We start from the raw sequence: 17,729 nt of genomic DNA, 5'->3' as shown, positions 1-17,729 counted from the left end.
TGTCATGTATTCATCCTTCCTTGGGAAACAGCTTTATTTACAAAACAATTCTAAAATAAGAACAAGAAATGACAAGCCTAGGGAAGTACAGAGTTAGCTTTCGGGCATCCACATATAAAGCCCAGACATACAGACAAAGCCTAAAGGATAGCCAGCAATGTGAGAAGGGACCTAAAATTTGAATTCCTTGTATTTCTTGCTGCCCCCACGACTGTCCTGGGGCTGAGCTTTCCGTTTCTTTTGCTGTAGAAGAAAGAAAGAGACAGGTTACAACAGGTTAAATGACCCCAGGACAGGACAGAACCTTACATAAACATAAAAATTGAGGGAAAAAAGTACTAAAACCACATTCTCTTTTCCCTCTCAGATTTAGATGAGTTTCTTCTCCCTGTGCCCCAGTGTCGAGGTACTTAAAAGGTGGCAAACAATGGAGGATCTCTTAAGGTTTTCAGGCTCAAGGAAGATAGGAAGCAGGCCCCTTCCCTCCCACTACTAAAGCGAACAGCTCGTGCCACTGAGCGAGGCAGAGCCTACTCCTAGCCTGTCACGCCTACCTTCTGCTTAGCAGCATGCTCAGCCACCATGTCACTGAAGTCTTCTTTTTCTACTTGAGCCTGCTGCTCCCTCACATGCTCCTCATACTTCTGGGTCATGGCCATGGGGTCCAGCTCCAACTCCTCAGGTGCCAGCGCTACTTCCACACCTTGCAGTTCAGGGGCTGGGCCCTTCCGACTCATAACCTGCAAAGATTAGAACCTTGTTATCTCCAAAGACTCTAAGACACTAGTGTCATCTCCATCACAAAATAATGTCCTCCAGATGCTTACCGTGGACATGTCATAAATGTGGGTGGATCCCATCATGGCTCCCCCAACAGTGGCTGTTCTCTTCTCTGGCAATACAGTGAACAGCTGAGGTGTCTCACTGCTGAAAAGGACAAAAAGTAAAACCTAATGAGGGATATAAGGGTCTCTGGAGTCAAAAGAAACATAGGTAGCATTCCGATTACTGGAGAATTCCAAGATAACTACAGCTGAAGTATTTGTCATTCTTGGAAACGCGTAAGAAAAGTTGGGTTATGGATGTGGAGTGGGGTTTGTGCAGATCCGATACAATAGAATCTGTAAGGGCTACAGAGACTAAACTAAAGGATCTTCTGAATCACATTAGGAGATGAGACCAGGACTCACACATAAGGAAAGGATAGTGGTTAAAGGGGCTAAAGTTTCATAGAGAACCTTAGAAGAGAGAAACTGTCAAAAGAACAGGCTAGGGCCAGTGAAATAGCTCAGCCCTACAAGCAGGACTGACTTGAGTCCCACCTCTGGAACCCATATAAAGGAAGGAGAAAAATCAACTCCACCAAGTTGTCCTGGCCTCTACGAGCTGTGACACAATGGCACAGATACACATGTGCTCAAAAGAGTAACAGTCAGGTCTCATAGTATATGACTTCAATATCAGCACTCCAAAGGTGGAGGCAGGTCCATCTCTGAGTAAGAGGCCAGCCTATACAAGTAAGAGGCAAGACTATATAATGAGACAAGTCTCAAAATACCAAAGAGTAGGGCTGGAGAGATGGCTCAGAGGTTAAGAGCACTGACTGCTCTTCCAGAGATCCTGAGTTCATTTCCCAGCAACTACATGGTGGCTCACAACCTGGTGCCCTCTTCTGGTGTACAGATATACATGGAAGCAGAATGTTGTATACATAATAAACGAATAAAATCTTTAAAAAAAATATACCAAAAATAAATGAATAAAACAAAATCTTCCCCACAAGTATTGTCTGTTCTAATGTTCCAGCCTTCCCAAGGACACAAGAGCCTTCAACCACTGATTTCAGTCATGCTTAGAGTAGCATCAATGGCAAATGACAAATCCATCACTATTACTCTAGACCATGTTCTCTCCAATTCTTTCCCTAGAAGAGATGACTCTTGATGCAGTGAATGTCTTAGAGCAAAATTCAGATTCTGGCCATGTAGTAGTGGCACACACCTTTAATCCCAGCACCGGGAGGCAGAGGCAGGCGGATCTCTGTGAGTTCTAGGCCAGCCTAGAATGAGTTTCAGCACAGCCCCCAAAGCCATAGAAAAACCTCCTGAGTTCAATTCCCAGCAACCATATGGTGGCTCACAACCATCTGTAATGAGATCTGGCGACCTCTTCTGGCCCACAGGCATACATGCAGATAGAATACTAAAAAACAATAAATAAATCTTCTAAAATAGAATACTAAACACTCAATAAATCTTCTAAAAATTATTTAAAAAAACAAAGAAAACCAAAAAGCAAAGCCTCAAAAGATTTTCTAAATAACTACATAGAAAGCTGAGGATGTATAGGAATACAAAATGTCCTGGGCCCAGCCAAGTAAATTTCACAAAGCTAAGCCGCCAGTCAGGAACTATCAAGCATAAAGCAAGGCATGGTGGTGCACACCTGTATTTAATCCCAGGATCGGAGAAGCTGAGACAGGGGAATCATAAGTTCAGAGCCAGCTGTGGTTATATAGAGAAACTCCCCCCCCAGTCTCCCCACACTTCTAGAAAGGCCAGGTATCATGGCTTTCATCCCAGCACTTAAGGAAGCAGAGGCAGGCAGATCTCTGTGAGTTCCAAGGCAGCCTGGTCTACATAGACAATCCCAGGCCAGACAGGGCAACATAGTAAGATTCCACCTTAGAAAAGAGAGAGGTTACAATCCATAGTAAGGAAACTATCAATCAAAATCAGTCCAGAAAGCTGGAAGTAGTGGGACACACCTGTAATCCCATCCCTTGGGTGGATACTGGAGATCAGAGTTCAAGATCAGCCTAGGCTACATGAAACCATCTCCAAAACAAACACAAAAACCTACAACTGATAAATGTTATAATTACCAATCAAATGGGGCTGGAGAGATGGCTCAGTGGTTAAGAACACTGACTGCTCTTCCAGAGGACCTAGATTCAATTCCCAGCACTCATATGGCAGCTCATAACTGTAACTCCAGGATCCCCAACGCCCTCATACAAATACATAGAGGCAAAACACATAAAATTATAAATAAGAAATAATAACTAGCAAGCAGATACACATCATGTTGTTACAGGGCCTGGAGAGATGGTCAGTAGGTAATGTGCTTGCTCTGCAAGCATGGGGACCTGAGTTCGGATCTGCAGACAAAATGTCTCTCTAAACCCAGTGCAGGGGCAGAGGAGACAACAGGAAGCCATAGGGTCTGTGAGAGATCCTGTCTCAAAAAATAAGGGGAGAACAATAAATGAAGACTCTTGTGTGGTCAGGTAATGGTGGCACAAACCTTTTTAAGCCCAGCACTGAGGAGGCAGAGGCAGAGGCAAACAGATTTCTGTGAGTTCAAGGCCAGCTTGGTCTACAGATCGAGTTCCAAGACAGCCAGGACTACAAAAAGAAACCCTGTGTGGAAAAACCAAAAGTAAATTAACAAAGTTTAGGCTGGATGTGGCGGCACACACCTTTAGTCCCAGCACTCAGGAGACAGAGGCAGGGGGATCTCTGAGTTCAAAGCCAGCCTGGTCTAAGAACATGCTAAAGAACAGTCAGGGATATACAGAGAAACCCTATCTCAAAAAAATAAAATTGAGAATAATTGAAAATACCCAACAGCAACCTCTGGCCCTTACACAGGTATACACATATGCACCTGCACACATGAGTAGATATACCAATAATAAGGACAAGGAAGCTATTTCATCATAAAAGGGTGTGCAGGGTCTGATTTTCTGTCAACTTGACACAAACTAGGGTCATCTGGGAAAAGGAGAACCTCAGTTTGGGAAAATGCCCCCACCAGACTGGCCTCTGAGCCATTTCTTGATTGACTAATGTGGGAGGACCCAAGCCCACTGTGGACTGTGCCACCCCTGTGCAGATGGTCCTGGGCTGTATAAGAAAGCAGACTGAGCAAGCAATGAAGAACAAGCTGTAAGCAGCACCCCTCCAAATCTCTGCTTCAGTTCCTGCCTCCAGCTCCTTCTGACTTCCCTTCTTAATACGCTGTAACCTGTTCACCAAATAAATCCTTTTCTACCCAAGTTTATTTTGGTCATGGTGTTTATCACAGCAGTAGAAAGCAAACTAGAACAAGGGTCAGTCCTATGTGTCTACATACTGAAAACAGAGCTGTAAAATCCATTACAATGTAAAGCCTCCCACAGGGCCTTTGTGATTGCTTGTGTTCTATCTCTATTGACTGCAGACCATGGCTGGCTGAATTCTTTCCTAATAGTTCAAATACTACCGATTCAATGAGGTCTTCCAAGGGCCTTTCCATAATTCAACATTCTTCTCAAACCAATTACCCAGTTTCATCAGATTCATCATAGCTAGACAGACCTGAATTACTTTATTCTGATACCTCATCTATCTACCCTCCTGACTTCCCACTGGCACAAAGTTGGTGTTTAATAATTGTTAAGAGAACCAGGTGGTGGTGGTGCATGCCTTTAATCCCAGCACTCAGGAAGCAGAGGCAGGGGAATCTCTTGAGTTTGAGGTTAGTCTGGTCTACAAAGCAAGTTTCAGGACAGGCAGAGCTACACAGAGAAACCCTACCTCAAAAAAAACAAAAACCAAATCAAAACAAACAAACAAAAAAACTATTGTTAAGAAAGGGAATAAAGGGGCTGGAGAGATGGCTCAGCAGTTAAGAGCACTGACTGTTTTTCCAGAAGTTCTGAGTTCAATTCCCAGCAACAACATGGTGGCTCACAACCATCCGTTATGGGATCTGGTGCCCTCTTCTGGTGTGCAGATATACATGGAAGCAGAATGTTGTATACATAATAAATAAATAAAAATCTTTAAAAGAAAGAAAGAAAGAAAGGGAAGAAAAGAAAGAAAGAAAGAAAGAAAGAAAGAAAGAAAGAAAGAAAGAAAAGGAATAAAGAAGCGGGCAGTGGTAGCACATGCCTTTAGTTCCAGCACTGGGGAGGTAGAGGCAGGCAGATCTCTGTGAGTTCGAGGCCAGCCTGGTCTATAAAAGCTAGTTCCAGGACAGCCTCCAAAGCTACAGAGAAACCCTGTCTCTGAAAACGAACGAAAGAAAGGAAGGAAGGAAGGAAGGAAGGAAGGAAGGAAGGAAGGAAGGAAGGAAGGAAGGAAGGAAAATGGAATTAAAAAGTCAGTCAACCAACCTAGAAGACCAACTAAAGTGAAAGTCCTCCCCCCAAAACTACTGCCCGATTACTTCTCTTACCCATCCATCGCCTCCTCTATCTTCTTCTTCCTCAGCTCAATGAGTTCAGGGGTCTCCATTCCAGCTGGCACTGATGAGAACCCTCCAGGAGTGATGAGGCCACTATGAGGAGAGAAACAAAATCTCCACTGTAAAAAAGCAGCCCCCAAAGACAGACTGCTTTGGAGGAGCTAGGTTCTATTTCCTACCTGTCTGCAGGTGTGATAAAGCCAGTTTCATCTGGCTTGTCTTCATCACTTTCTTCCTCTTCCTCTTCTTCTGAGGACTCTTCATCAGATGGTTCTAATTCTCCCCAAGGGGTCCGATCAATCTCTTCTTCTTCAGTTTTGGTCTAAAAGAGATTCCTCATTCATTCAATAAGTACTCACTTCGTGCCTATTGCCCCACTCTGCTGTTCACTAAAAGAAGGAAAAATAAACACACAAATCCTTTAAAGGAAAGCTGTGCTACACCCCAAGAAAATACATGCCCCTTTTCAGACTGAACACCAAGCCCAGCTCCCTGATAATGAAGTTACAGATCTACTATTCCTAACCCTTTTAGCATTAAGTAAAATCAAACTCAGCAGCCTCCCCATACCTGAAACTCAGCAGCATTGGTTCCAAACACGTCCCCATAAAGTGGCTTCCCAGTCTCATCTACTGGGGGTTTGCCCCACCCACCAGCATGGTATCCAAAGGAACAGCTCTGCAGAAGAGGGAACATGAGTAAGTTCTCCAAAACTCTAGAAAAGACTGAGGCCCTAGAAAAAAGTTAGCACTCCAAGATCGGGAGGGACTCACTCAAAAAACAAACAAGCAAGCAAACAAAAAGCCATCTGTCACTCTATATTCTGCTCTGGCCACCATAGGAACGTATGCCCACACATTCCTGTGTAACACACACACTCCTGTGTAACACATAGCCCAAGGCAGCCAAGAGGGAAAACAAGCTCACTGTTTACCTCAGGAATAGGAGAATTCAGCCCAGGGATTTTCAGATTTGGGTAGGATGGGGGTGGCCCATATCGCTGCATGGCAATCAGCCATGGGGGAGGGACTTTGTGGGCATTCTGTAAGAAAAACAGAACAGGCTATGACCTACCTTCCCCTACCCTATCTTTCCCTTCTGCTCCTATTCTCACCCTCTCTCCAGCTTCCCAGCCTCTTAGCCAAACTTACGGGTCCTACTGGCATCCCTAAGGAAATCCTTAGTTCATCAGATAGATCTCCAGGCTTCTTCTCCTTCAGCCTTGTCTCGAACTCCTTGCCCTGGGGAAAAAGCACAGCCTGCTCTGTTGAGGACTCCAGACACATACTAAGATCTCAGTGGCATAAGGACATAAGAACAGACAAGAAGCCCTAACTCCATCAGATACAAAGTCCCATCAGGGCTGCTGGGCTCCACTTGGGTAGAATAGAAAAAGGAAGAAGACCAGACTCCCTACTGCTACTGTGAGAATAAGGCCAAATACAGCACCTGCTTTCTCACTTGTGAAACGAGCCCACTGGACAAGATGACTGTCAGCATCCTTCTATCTGATCTTCTTTTGATGGTATGGTGATTAACATTTCAAAGATCAGGGGGAAAAATAAAACTTTTTCTCCCACTTAAAACACAAAATGTGCTGGGCAGTGGTTGTGCATGCCTTTGATCCCAGCCTGGTCTACAGAGTGAGTTCCAGGGCAGCCTCCAAAGACAGAGAAACCCTGTCTCGAAAAACCAAACACACACACACACACACACACACACACACAAAATGTTTCTGCACAACACATGCCATTGTCCCTAAACCACCCATCAAACATCACTTCAAATACATATAACTTTCTTCTGGAAAAAAGGACTTGTTTGAGGAAGAAGAAAAAAATCCACATACTATGTTACTCGGTGGCAGGAATGGGACATTTTAAGACTAGGGACCACTGTACCAGCTTTAAAATGGACTCTAACCGAAGTTAACATCAAGGCTCAACCCTGTACCTCCCAGTCCCCTTCCCGAACCTCATAATATAGGTCTCCATGGATGGTCAGCTTTGGTTTGGTCTGCCACTTGAAAAAGGCATCATGTAGTTTCTGGTAATCAATATCAATCTTCCCCATCTTGGGCCGAACCTTCTCTCTCATTTTTGACTTCATGGTCTTTTGTTCTTCCTGTAAAAATTGTCAGGAGAGGAGTTACTGAGTATCAGTCAGTTCTTTATTAGACACTCTTGTGGTGATACATTGTTTATGATCTAATAAAGCTTTCTTGAAGATCAGGATGCAAAGCCAGCCATACTAGCTAGCTAGAGAAGCTGGGCAATGGTGGCCACACCTTTAATTCAGGACTCAGGAGACAAGAGGCAGATGGATCTCTGTGAATTCAAGGCCACCCAGGGCTACGTGAGTGAATCAGTCTAAAAGAGAAACAGAGCTCACACCTTTGATACCAGAGAATATCAAAAGAGAATACAAAGAGCTCAGGGCAGTCTCAGGCCGGAGCAGTCTGAGATTTGGTGAGGAGCAGTGCAGTTTGGAGATGCAATCTGAGGTTCAGTGGATTGCCCCTTTGGTCTGAGCATTGAAGTAAGAACTCTTAAAACGGCTGGCCACTTTGCTTCTCTGATCTTCCAGCTTGAACTCCAGTTATCTGTCTCTGGGTTTTTATTTATGTATTTATGCTTTACACTCTTGACTCCAATTCAATGGAACCTCATTTATCTAAAACATCAGCTAAGTTTCAAAAAGCTCCTGAACTTGACGGTAATACCCAAAATTCAAATGACACAATCTGTGCTGAACACAATAGACTTGCTACATGAAAGCAGCCTCAGCTTTCTGTCAGAACCTACTGTTCCACTGTGTCATCAAGAAAGGACTGGGTCAGGGTTGGAGAGCTGGCTCACTTGTCGCTTTTGTAGACATAATTTCAGTTCCCAGCTCCCACATGGTGGCTTACAGCAATAATTCCTAACTCCAGTTCCAAAGATATCTAACACCCTCCTCTGACCTCCACAGGCACCAGGTATACACACAGTACACATATATACATGCAAGCGAAATACTATAAAAAGTTAATAAATCTAGGCCGGGCGTTGGTGGCACACACCTTTATTCCAAGCACTCGGGAGGCAGAGGCAGGCAGATCTCTGTGAGTTCGAGGCCAGCCTGGTCTCCAGAGCAAGTACCAAGATAGGCTCCAAAGCTACACAGAGAAACCCTGTCTTGAAAAACCAAAAAAAAAAAAAAAAAGTTAATAATCCAAAACTAAAAGAAAGACAGGAGTGTATGACTACAGGCTAAAAGGAAGGCGGTTTCCACTTAAATTTTTTTAATCACAGACAACTAGTACTCAACTTATTTATTTAAAACATTTAAACTTAAAAATTTACAGAAGTATTGTGCTGGACAGGTTTTTTTTTTTTTTTTTTTTTTTTTTTGGTTTTTTGAGACAGGGTTTCTCTGTGGCTTTGGAGGCTGTTCTGGAACTAGCTCTTGTAGACCAGGCTGGTCTCAAACTCACAGAGATCCTGCCTGCCTCTGCCTCCCGAGTGCTGGGATTAAAGGCAAGCACCACCAACGCCCGGTTGTGCTGGACAGTTTTATATCAACTTGACACAAGCTAAAGTCATCTGAGAGGAGGGAACCTCAATTAAGAAAATGCCTCCATATGATCTGGCTGTATAAAAGCCTGTAGGGCAATAGTTCTCAAATTTCATAATGCTATGACCCTTTAATATGGTTCCTCATGTTGCAGTGACCTCCCAACAATAAAATTATTCCCACTGCTATTTCCTAACTATAATTTTGCTACTGTTATGAACTGTAATGTAAATATCTGTGTTTTCTAAAAGTCTTAGGTGACCCTTGTAAAAGGGTAGTTTGACACTCTCATCCCTCACACTCCCAAAAATGGACCAAGACCCACAGGTTGAAAGCTGCTGCTGCAGGGCAATTTCTTAATTAGTGATTGATGGGGGAGGGCCTAGCCTATTGTAGGTGGTTCCATCCCTGGGCTGGCGGTCCTGGGTGTTAGAGAAAGCAAGCCAAGCAAGCCATATAGAGCAGGCCAGTAAGCAGTAACCCTACACGGTTTCTGCATCAGCTCCTGCCTGCAGGTTCCTGACCTCGCTGCTTTTGACTGTTATAATGGAACTGTGGCTGAAATAAACCCTTTCCTCCCCAAGCTGCTTTTGGTCAGTGTTTTATCACAGTAATAGTAGCCCAACTAAGACAAGCATCATTTGTACCTCTAGCTACAAGTGCATCGGAAAACAGCAAGCTGACCAAGTGAATGCAGGAGGGAAGAAGAGAAAGGAAGAAAGCTGCTATTCAGGACCAGGAACCTCAAACTAGCAAGAGTGGTACTCTAAGCACAGACTCAAGGTCTACTTACAGTGCTGACTTCTAATCTAGAAAAAGGTTCATTAGACTAGTAATAAATAGGTGGTAAGTCCAATTCTAAGGCAGGCTGCTACATACAAAGGGTATGGGTAGCTAAACTCAGGTTTGTGCCCCAGCCTGGCTTCACCTTCTCCTGCAGGGCCTCTCGCATCTCCTGAATGCCTGTGCGTTTGATGAAGTCTGGCAGCTCAAAGGGGGGCTTCTCGATACCCCGTTTGCCTTGCAAGTACTTGCGCTTAAAACACCAGTGGCGTGGCACAGGGACGGAGTTCCGGGTGGCCTTGAGGTGAACCAAGAGCTTAGGGTCCTGTGCAGTCACGTCGTGCATCTCTACAACATCAGGCCGAGCCACCAGCTGAAAAGTGCAATAGAAAACCCACCTCTTGATTAAAGTTGTCTTCTCTTTCTAAAAAGACACCTAAACCAAGCATCCATAAAAGCACCTCCTTGTAAGCCCTCTAGAGTAAACTCAGCAGGGCTGGGTGCATCTCACAATTTCCCAGTCAGGCTCCAGGTCCAGCTGGGTCATCTTAGGTCTAACCTGCTTGAGTTCCGCCACAGTAAAGCGATTCATTCGGCGCAACTTCTTCTTGGACAGCTTAGGGGCTTCTGGCTTCTTTTCCTAGAATACAGAAACCTCTTAGGTGGGCCTCGGATGGGAATCAAAACTGCCCAGTCCACTTCAATGCTTAAACCATGAAAGCCCTTAACCATAGTCTCTAAGGGAAACACCTCAACTACCTGTGCCCTGCATCCCTCTCCAACTGAGGGGAGCCTGACCTGTTCATCATCACTGCTGTCATCATCACTGTCCTTGTGCTCCTCCTCAAAGCCCTTCTTCTTAGGGACTGCAGAGTTCTCCATTTTGTCAAGTTTCTCTGGCTCCTTTTCTTTTTCTTTCTTCACATCATCAGTGAGCTGAGGAGACAGACCATTTGGAATCCCATTCTTCTGACACACCTCCATTTCTGACTCCTGTATGCAAACAACTATCCCCCCCCACCAAGTCTTTTTTTTTTTTTTTGAGACAGGGTTTCTCTGTGGCTTTGAAGGCTGTCCTGAAACTAACTCTTATAGACCAGGCTGGTCTTGAACTCACAGAGATCCGCCTCCCGAGTGCTGGGATTAAAGGTGTGTGCCACCAACACCCAGCGCATCCCCCCAAGTCTTATCTCACCCCATCACATGCACATCAAAGTGCGGTTCACTCAGGGCATACCACTCCTCGCACCTTGAAAGCCTCAAAAATCCTCTTGAAGAAGATGAAGTTGGGCTCATAGATTTCAGGTTCTTCAGTCACATATTCAATCTCAACATCAGCAGCAGGGGAGTCAGAGCCTCGAGAACGAGCTGATTCTTTCTCTCGGTCCCCAGAGCTCTCTGAAGATGCTGCCCGCACCCGCTGGGGCTTTTTCTTCTTCTTTCGGTTACGACGCTTGCGATTTTTCTACCAAGACAGGAAAATTACCTCAGTCAGAGAATCTTTACCACATGCCTGCCTTCACTACTTTAGCACTGAGTCTTCACAAAAACATGGAAGATGTCAAAGTTTTGCCTCTCAAAGGTAAGTTGCTGTGCATCCTGGAGCTGCATCATTTTCAGTGTGAATGAATCCACAGCACTTAGAACTTAAAGGGCTTTGTGACAAGCAATGACCCGAAAGCTGCTCAGGACAGAAACTGGCACATGGTCAAGCCCGCTCTCTGTGGAACCCTTCCGGACAAGCTCCATCACCTACCTCTTTTTTAGATATGGACACGGTGTCCTCTTCGGTCTCTGATGCTGACTGTCCCAGAGACGAGCGAGTATCTGTCTCCATTTCTTCTTCCTCTGTTAGAAAAGAATGTGGCAATCAATTCTCCTATAGAAACTTCACTTGAAACAGGGTCTTATATAGTTCAGGCTGGTCTCAAACTTACTATGGAGACAGGGATGACTTTGAACTTCTGACCTATCTCTACCTTCTAAGTACTAGGATCAAGAATTCACTACCGCCAGTGGTGGTGGCACACACCTTTAACCCCAGCACTTGGGAGGCAGAGGCAGAGGATCTCTGTGAGTTCAAGACCAGCCTGGTCTACAAAAGCTAGTTCCAGGACAGCCTCCAAAGCCACAGAGAAACCCTGTCTCGAAAACAAACAAACAAACAACAACAAAAAAAAGAATACACTACCAAACCGTTTTCAAGATCACTAGAGTGTAGCCTCTCTCCAAACTGTTCTCTCTCAGGGATGGAAAAGGAACAAAAAGACATGGCCTCAGCACACTGCTGTGGTCCACTCCTGTGTTGCAGCTTTAGGACACACCACTCACCCTGCTGAGAGTTCATCTCTTCCTGACGGCTCTCCTTCAGTTGTAGAATCTTTTCCAAAGCCTGGGGGATCTTGGGGCCCACAGAGGGATCATCCATCTGCCAGAGACAACACAATCAGAATAGCAGACTCCCAGCTCCTTCCTCCTCTAGTTCCTAACTCTTATACTGGAAAGGCTGCTGGGTGATGACACATACAATAAATAAGATGCTGCATCGCTCAGATTTCTGCACAAGTCTCCCAAGTCCCTAACCCTAAAAACTCATTTTTGCTAACTGTGGCTCCTGTGCCCAAGAATTTAACCCCACCCCACATTAGACTCCCCTAAGATGCTAAAGCAGTCCCCTCCAAACCACAACTTTTCTGAACACAGGAAAAAGTCAACAGTCTCACCTCTCTGTTCTCATCTCCAGGGGGTGGTGGGGGACCCCGAGGGCGAGGAACAGGTGCTCCCATGGGCAAAACAGTGGGAGTGGGAACCACAGGGCCTACTGGAGCAGCTACTGTGTAAAGGAAAAAGAGAAGTCCAATGTCAGAATAGTCTCCTGGTGATGGGTGCCCTGAAGAGCACAAGATAATGAAAGGGTACAGAAGAATTTGTGGATTTGTGGTTCACAGGCTGGCTGCATGAGTACACATGATATGTAAAATGCATGACCTATCACACTTGTTATAGTTAAGTTTTTCTTCTTTTGGGTTATTACTATTTTTCTATTCTCTTCTCTCATATTCCATGTGTGTGGTTATACCCATAGAGGCCATAAGAGAGTCAGATCCCCTAAAGTTGGAGCTACCAGTAATTGTGAGTCACCCAATGTGGGTGGTAGGGTAAAACTCAGGTCCTCTGCCAAGACCAGCAGGCACTCTTAATAAAATCTTTCTGCAGGGAGATGGTGTTGCACACCTTTAATCCCAGCACTTGGGAGGCAGAGTAAGGCAGATCTCTGAGTTTGAAGCCAGCCTGGTCTACAGAGTTAATTCCAAGACAGTAGGACTACACAGACAAACCTTGTCTCAAAAAACAAAAAATATAAACAAATAAATAAATAATGAAAATAAAATATCCCTGCAACCTCTTCCTTTGCTTTTTCATTTTTTATTTATTTCACGTGTATGAATGTTTCTTTTGCACATACTAGTGTACACCACGTGCATGCATGGTGTCTGAAGAGGTCAAAAGAGGGGGTCAGATCCTCTAAAACTGTAGTTGTGAATTATGAACCAGCATGTGGGTCCTCAGCAAGAGTAACAAGTTCTCTAAACAAGTCGCTCCATCTCTACAGCCCTTCTTTTGTTTTTTTGAGATAAGTTCTATTGCTCAAACACATGATTCTCTTTCAAACTCCTGACTACTAGGATTACAGGTTACAGATATGCGCTATCATGGCTGACTACTAGTAATCATTTGTTTTTTGCTTTGGAGATAGAGCTTCACTATATAAACTAGGTTGTTACTAACTGCACAAAGAGGAGCCTGTCTCTAGCTCAGTAAGTAATTTTTATTGATGTGTATGAGTCTTTTGTCTACATGTATGTATGTGTACATGTGTGCCTGGTACCCAAGGAGGATAAATGAGGGCATTGCACCCCCTGGAAATGGAGTTACAGATGACTGTGACTCACCATATGGGTGTTGGGAACAGAACCTGGGACCTCTACAAGAACAGCAAATGCTCTTAACCACTAAGCCATCTCTCCAGTCTTGGTTACCTTTTAAATTCCATATATATACTTGTCCCTTGGTATCCATAGAGACTGTGCTACAGAAAGCCACCCAAATACTGGGATCAGAATGCTCAAGTCCTTCATAGAAAACAGGATTTGCACAGAATCTATAAATACACTTTGTGTATTTTAAGATCATCTCTAATGCCCACTACAACACAAATGTTATATAAATAGTTCTGTTGAAGTTTAGAGAACGACAAGAAAAAGTTTGCATGTGTTTAATACAGACAACACATAATTTTTTTTTAATTATATAAGGTGGACATTGGTGGTGCACACCTTTAATCCCAGCACTAGGGAGGCAGAGGCAGGCGGATCTCTGTGAGTTCAAGGCCATCCAGAACTGCAAAGTGTATGCCAGGATAGCCAGGGCTACTCAGAGAAACATAGGGTTTCACATAGCCTAAATCATCTCTGAATTAGATATATAATCTAGGATGACTTTTACACTCCTGCCATTATCTCTCAAGCAGTATAATTACAGGCATGTGCCATCATGTCCAGATAAAAAGAAGTATTTTAAGAATTACATTCTTTGCCAGGTGGTGGTGGTGGTGGTGGTGGTGGTGGTGGTGCACGCCTTCAATCCCAGCACTAGGGAGAGGCAGACAGATCTCTGAGTTCAAGGCCAGCCAAGTCTACAAAACTACACAAAGAAACCCTGTCTCAAAAATTACTTTCTCTGCTCTTCCCTTCCATTCAAGGGTCTTACCTCGAGGTCCCAGAGGAGTTCGAACACCCAGCTGGCCCATATCTTGAGGAGGCCGAGGGACTGCAGTGCCCATCTTGGCAATCTCCTGCTGCCGTTCCTGCTCCATTAACACAGCTGCCTACAAGAGGGACATGAAGACTCAGCTTGAAAAAGAATTTGGCCCACAGCCCCTAACAAATGGGTTCCTTTTTTTCCAAAGAGTATAATCAAAAGCCATCGACGCACTGACAATTCTCTACTCCTATATTTGCATGTTACTAATAAAAGTAGAAACTTCTTACCACAATGGAGAATTCCTAGAAACTAATGAGAAAAACCCTAGGAAATTTCTGGTTCCCTGAAGAGAATTCACTGTTTAACTAAACACTATCCTCTATTTTTCAATGAGTTTTCTTCCCCTAAAGATCAAACTACTTAGAAAGAACCATGAGTCATTTTCTTATAGCTACCTTAAAATCTGCCACAACCTAGACAAAACTACTACTACACACATATTTCCATACTTGTTTTTAAGAATTACCCACTGGGTAAAATTGATGTGGGGCAGAGCATCTGCACTCATCATAATCTACATCAAATGCAAAGGACTAAATGATGCTATGTAGTTCTAGCAGTAATCAGCCCGATAGCTCACGCCTTTGATCCTAGAGCTCGGGAAGCATTGGCTGGCAAATCTCTTGAGTTTGAGGCCAGCTGGTCTATAGAGTGAGTCCCAGGACAGCCAGAACTACACAGAGAAACCTTGTCCTGAAAAGCTAAAAAGTAAATTAATTTAAAAATAAAAAGTAAAACTAACAGTAATCATAAACTATTTTCTGTAGTGGATAAAGTAAATATTATTTGTGTTATTATCACAGGAATTCTACATATTTGGTTTAAGTTTGATATTTTTTCTTTCCTTTCCTTTTTTTTTATGATAATCCTCTAGAAATAAAAATCATTTTTAGTTTATATGCCACACAAAAGCAGATGCACAATTTGCTAACCTCTGGACTCTAAAAAAAAAATGGAAGTACTGGAACTTAGTTGGTTATGAGGTAGCCTCCAGGGCAAACTTGAATGAAGTGTCTCGTTTGGACACTCTATAATGTTAAATGGCATCCTATGGATGGACCATGATGTTAAAAGTTAGGGAGAGCCGGACGTTGGTGGCGCACGCCTTTAATCCCAGCACTCGGGAGGCAGAGGCAGGCGGATCTCTGTGAGTTCGAGGCCAGCCTGGTCTCCGGAGCAAGTGACAATAGGCTCCAAAGCTACACAGAGAAACCCTGTCTCAAAAAAAAAAAAAAAAAAACATAAAAGTTAGGGAGAGAAATATTACCCTCTTCTGCTGCTCTAAGAGCTATGTTCCTTCAATGAATGATTTCCTTGCTTAAAAAAAAAAAAACTCATGCCAGCAACAATACAACCAGGCCAATCTGCCAAAATTCTTGCTTCTAGGATTCTCTGCCAGCTGTTACCTAGGTCTTGGTCTTCAACCAAGACCTTCCTAAAAGGCACAGCCTCCGGGTCTAGCTTTCTGGGGTTCCATTTCCCCATCAGGGACCTAAGGTGACCTAGGTAAGGTTTCCACCTGTCCTACCTGTTTGGCACGTTCCTCTTGCTGCATCAGCAAAGCTGCCTGCTGTTGTGCCAGCTTCAGCCGTTCCTCTTCTGATAATGCCACAGGCTCACCGACTCGGAGAGGAGGTGGGGGACCCAAATTTGGTGGGTGAGCCATAGGAAAGCCAAGGCCAAGGCCTGGTGGAGGTGGTGGAGGTGGAGGAGGAGGTTGTAGAGGGGGGAGTCCCATAGGTGGTGGCGGCATAGGAATCCCAGACAGCTGTGGAAAAAAATATATAGCTATGAACTAGAAAGCATTTATTCACTTTAGAAGCATTTTCTAGCTAAAGTTCTAAAGGGAACTAGCAAAAGAGCCAGGCATTCAAAGTCTAGTGATGCAGAACTCAAGAAAATGCACCATAGCAGAATCAAGAGAAGAAAAGGCTAACTTTAGAACACTGATCAAACAAAGCTATTGGGTCCTCTGAAATTGCATTCAATTTAAGAAAATACAAGAACACCTCTAAAGTCTATACAGGCACTTAACAAAACACAAACACACACACACACACACACACACACACACACACACACACACACACACACACACACACACACACACACACACACCCCACCCACCCAGGCCAAAGCCACTAGTTTAGAGGAAGACACTCAAATACTGGATTCCAAAGGAACTTAAACAAATAGGAACCAGTACTGGAGAGACTGGACCAGCAGTTAAGAACTGCTCTTGAATCACAGGGTTCAATTCCCAGCATCCAGATAACAGCTCACAATCCTCTGTAACTCCAGCCCCAGGGTGATCCAAGCCCCTTTATGGCCTCCTGTAATGCTGCATGCACATGGTGTACAGACATGCACGCAGGCAAAACACTCATATGCATAAATATGTGTATATATTCACATACACACATATATACACACACACATATACACACACACACAGATACTATTTTTGAGATACAATTTCTCTGTGTTCTGGCTGTCCTGGAACTCACTCAGTAGACCAAGGTGGCCTCAAACTCAGAGATTCACCTGCCTCTGCCTCCCAAGTGCTGGGATTAAAGGTGTTCACCACCACTAAACTTTAAATATGTTTTTTTAAAGAAATAGAAACCAATGTGCCAGGGCACAGACTGTCAATGAATTACTAAATGCAGGAGGTATATAATAAAAAAATCACAGCATTACCCCTTAAAGTGTCAATGAATAACTTTGGGAGCTATGCCTGATAACAAAACACATGACTACATCCAACTGGGAGAGAACCAAGTATGAATTCTAGGTATTCAAGTTGACTCTTGAATGACAGGTCAAATTTAGAAGAGCAGACATTGCGGACTGATGAATACCGGCACAAAGCCAGAAGTGAAAAGGCCCCAATTCTGTCTCATCAGACCCCACCCTTAATTCACTATATTCTTATCTCCAGTGCAATGCATGGGAGAAAGGTTATCCTGAACAGAATGACCGATAAACAGTCTCTTACCTGTGCTGACATAGGAGGAGGAGCAGCTTTGTCCCCATCTTCTCCCCTTAAAACAGGTCGATTCAGCACAATGCCCGTCTACAAAAGAAAAGAGAACTGTGTGTCAGACTAAGAGGGAACTATTCCATTGCACGGCCTCCTCCACCATTTATTTAACAAAGTGCACCCGATGCCCGTTTGCCAGAGATTGGGGCTGTAACCTTTACAATAAAGCAAAGGCAAAAACTGACAAAACGGTCAAGACCCGACTTGCCGCGATGAAGTACGTAAGAAACGAAGACCCAGCCGGGCGTGGAGGCGCACACCTTTAATCCCAGAGCACTCGGCAGGCAGAAGC

The 17,729-nt window shown here is 44.1% G+C and overlaps 1 protein-coding gene across 2 annotated transcripts in view; it reads right to left on the bottom strand.

The window, feature by feature from the left end:
- Positions 1-2: 2 nt before the first annotated feature.
- The window catches only part of Sf3b2 (splicing factor 3b subunit 2), an 18,296-nt gene continuing 569 nt past the window's right edge, over positions 3-17,729 (bottom strand). The window contains exons 3-21 of one of the 2 annotated variants that reach the window (XM_027408620.2): positions 17,393-17,470; positions 15,923-16,162; positions 14,341-14,458; positions 12,294-12,403; positions 11,902-11,998; positions 11,327-11,418; positions 10,820-11,035; positions 10,369-10,506; positions 10,130-10,210; positions 9,716-9,943; positions 7,207-7,356; positions 6,384-6,473; positions 6,167-6,274; positions 5,803-5,910; positions 5,412-5,554; positions 5,224-5,325; positions 828-927; positions 555-740; positions 3-243 (exon numbers count right to left, since the gene is read on the bottom strand). In XM_027408620.2, the coding sequence (XP_027264421.1) occupies positions 172-243; positions 555-740; positions 828-927; positions 5,224-5,325; positions 5,412-5,554; positions 5,803-5,910; positions 6,167-6,274; positions 6,384-6,473; positions 7,207-7,356; positions 9,716-9,943; positions 10,130-10,210; positions 10,369-10,506; positions 10,820-11,035; positions 11,327-11,418; positions 11,902-11,998; positions 12,294-12,403; positions 14,341-14,458; positions 15,923-16,162; positions 17,393-17,470 (2,457 nt within the window). In that variant the 3' untranslated portion in view covers positions 3-171. The remainder of the gene's footprint in view (positions 244-554; positions 741-827; positions 928-5,223; positions 5,326-5,411; positions 5,555-5,802; positions 5,911-6,166; positions 6,275-6,383; positions 6,474-7,206; positions 7,357-9,715; positions 9,944-10,129; positions 10,211-10,368; positions 10,507-10,819; positions 11,036-11,326; positions 11,419-11,901; positions 11,999-12,293; positions 12,404-14,340; positions 14,459-15,922; positions 16,163-17,392; positions 17,471-17,729) is intronic. The other variant, XM_027408621.2, reaches the window with a different exon arrangement.

This window comes from Cricetulus griseus, chromosome 3, assembly GCF_003668045.3.
Source record: "Cricetulus griseus strain 17A/GY chromosome 3, alternate assembly CriGri-PICRH-1.0, whole genome shotgun sequence".
NCBI classification, from domain to species: Eukaryota; Metazoa; Chordata; class Mammalia; order Rodentia; family Cricetidae; genus Cricetulus; species Cricetulus griseus.
The sequence above is the reverse complement of the archived record's forward strand: the minus strand, read 5'-3'. Positions and strand labels throughout refer to the sequence as shown.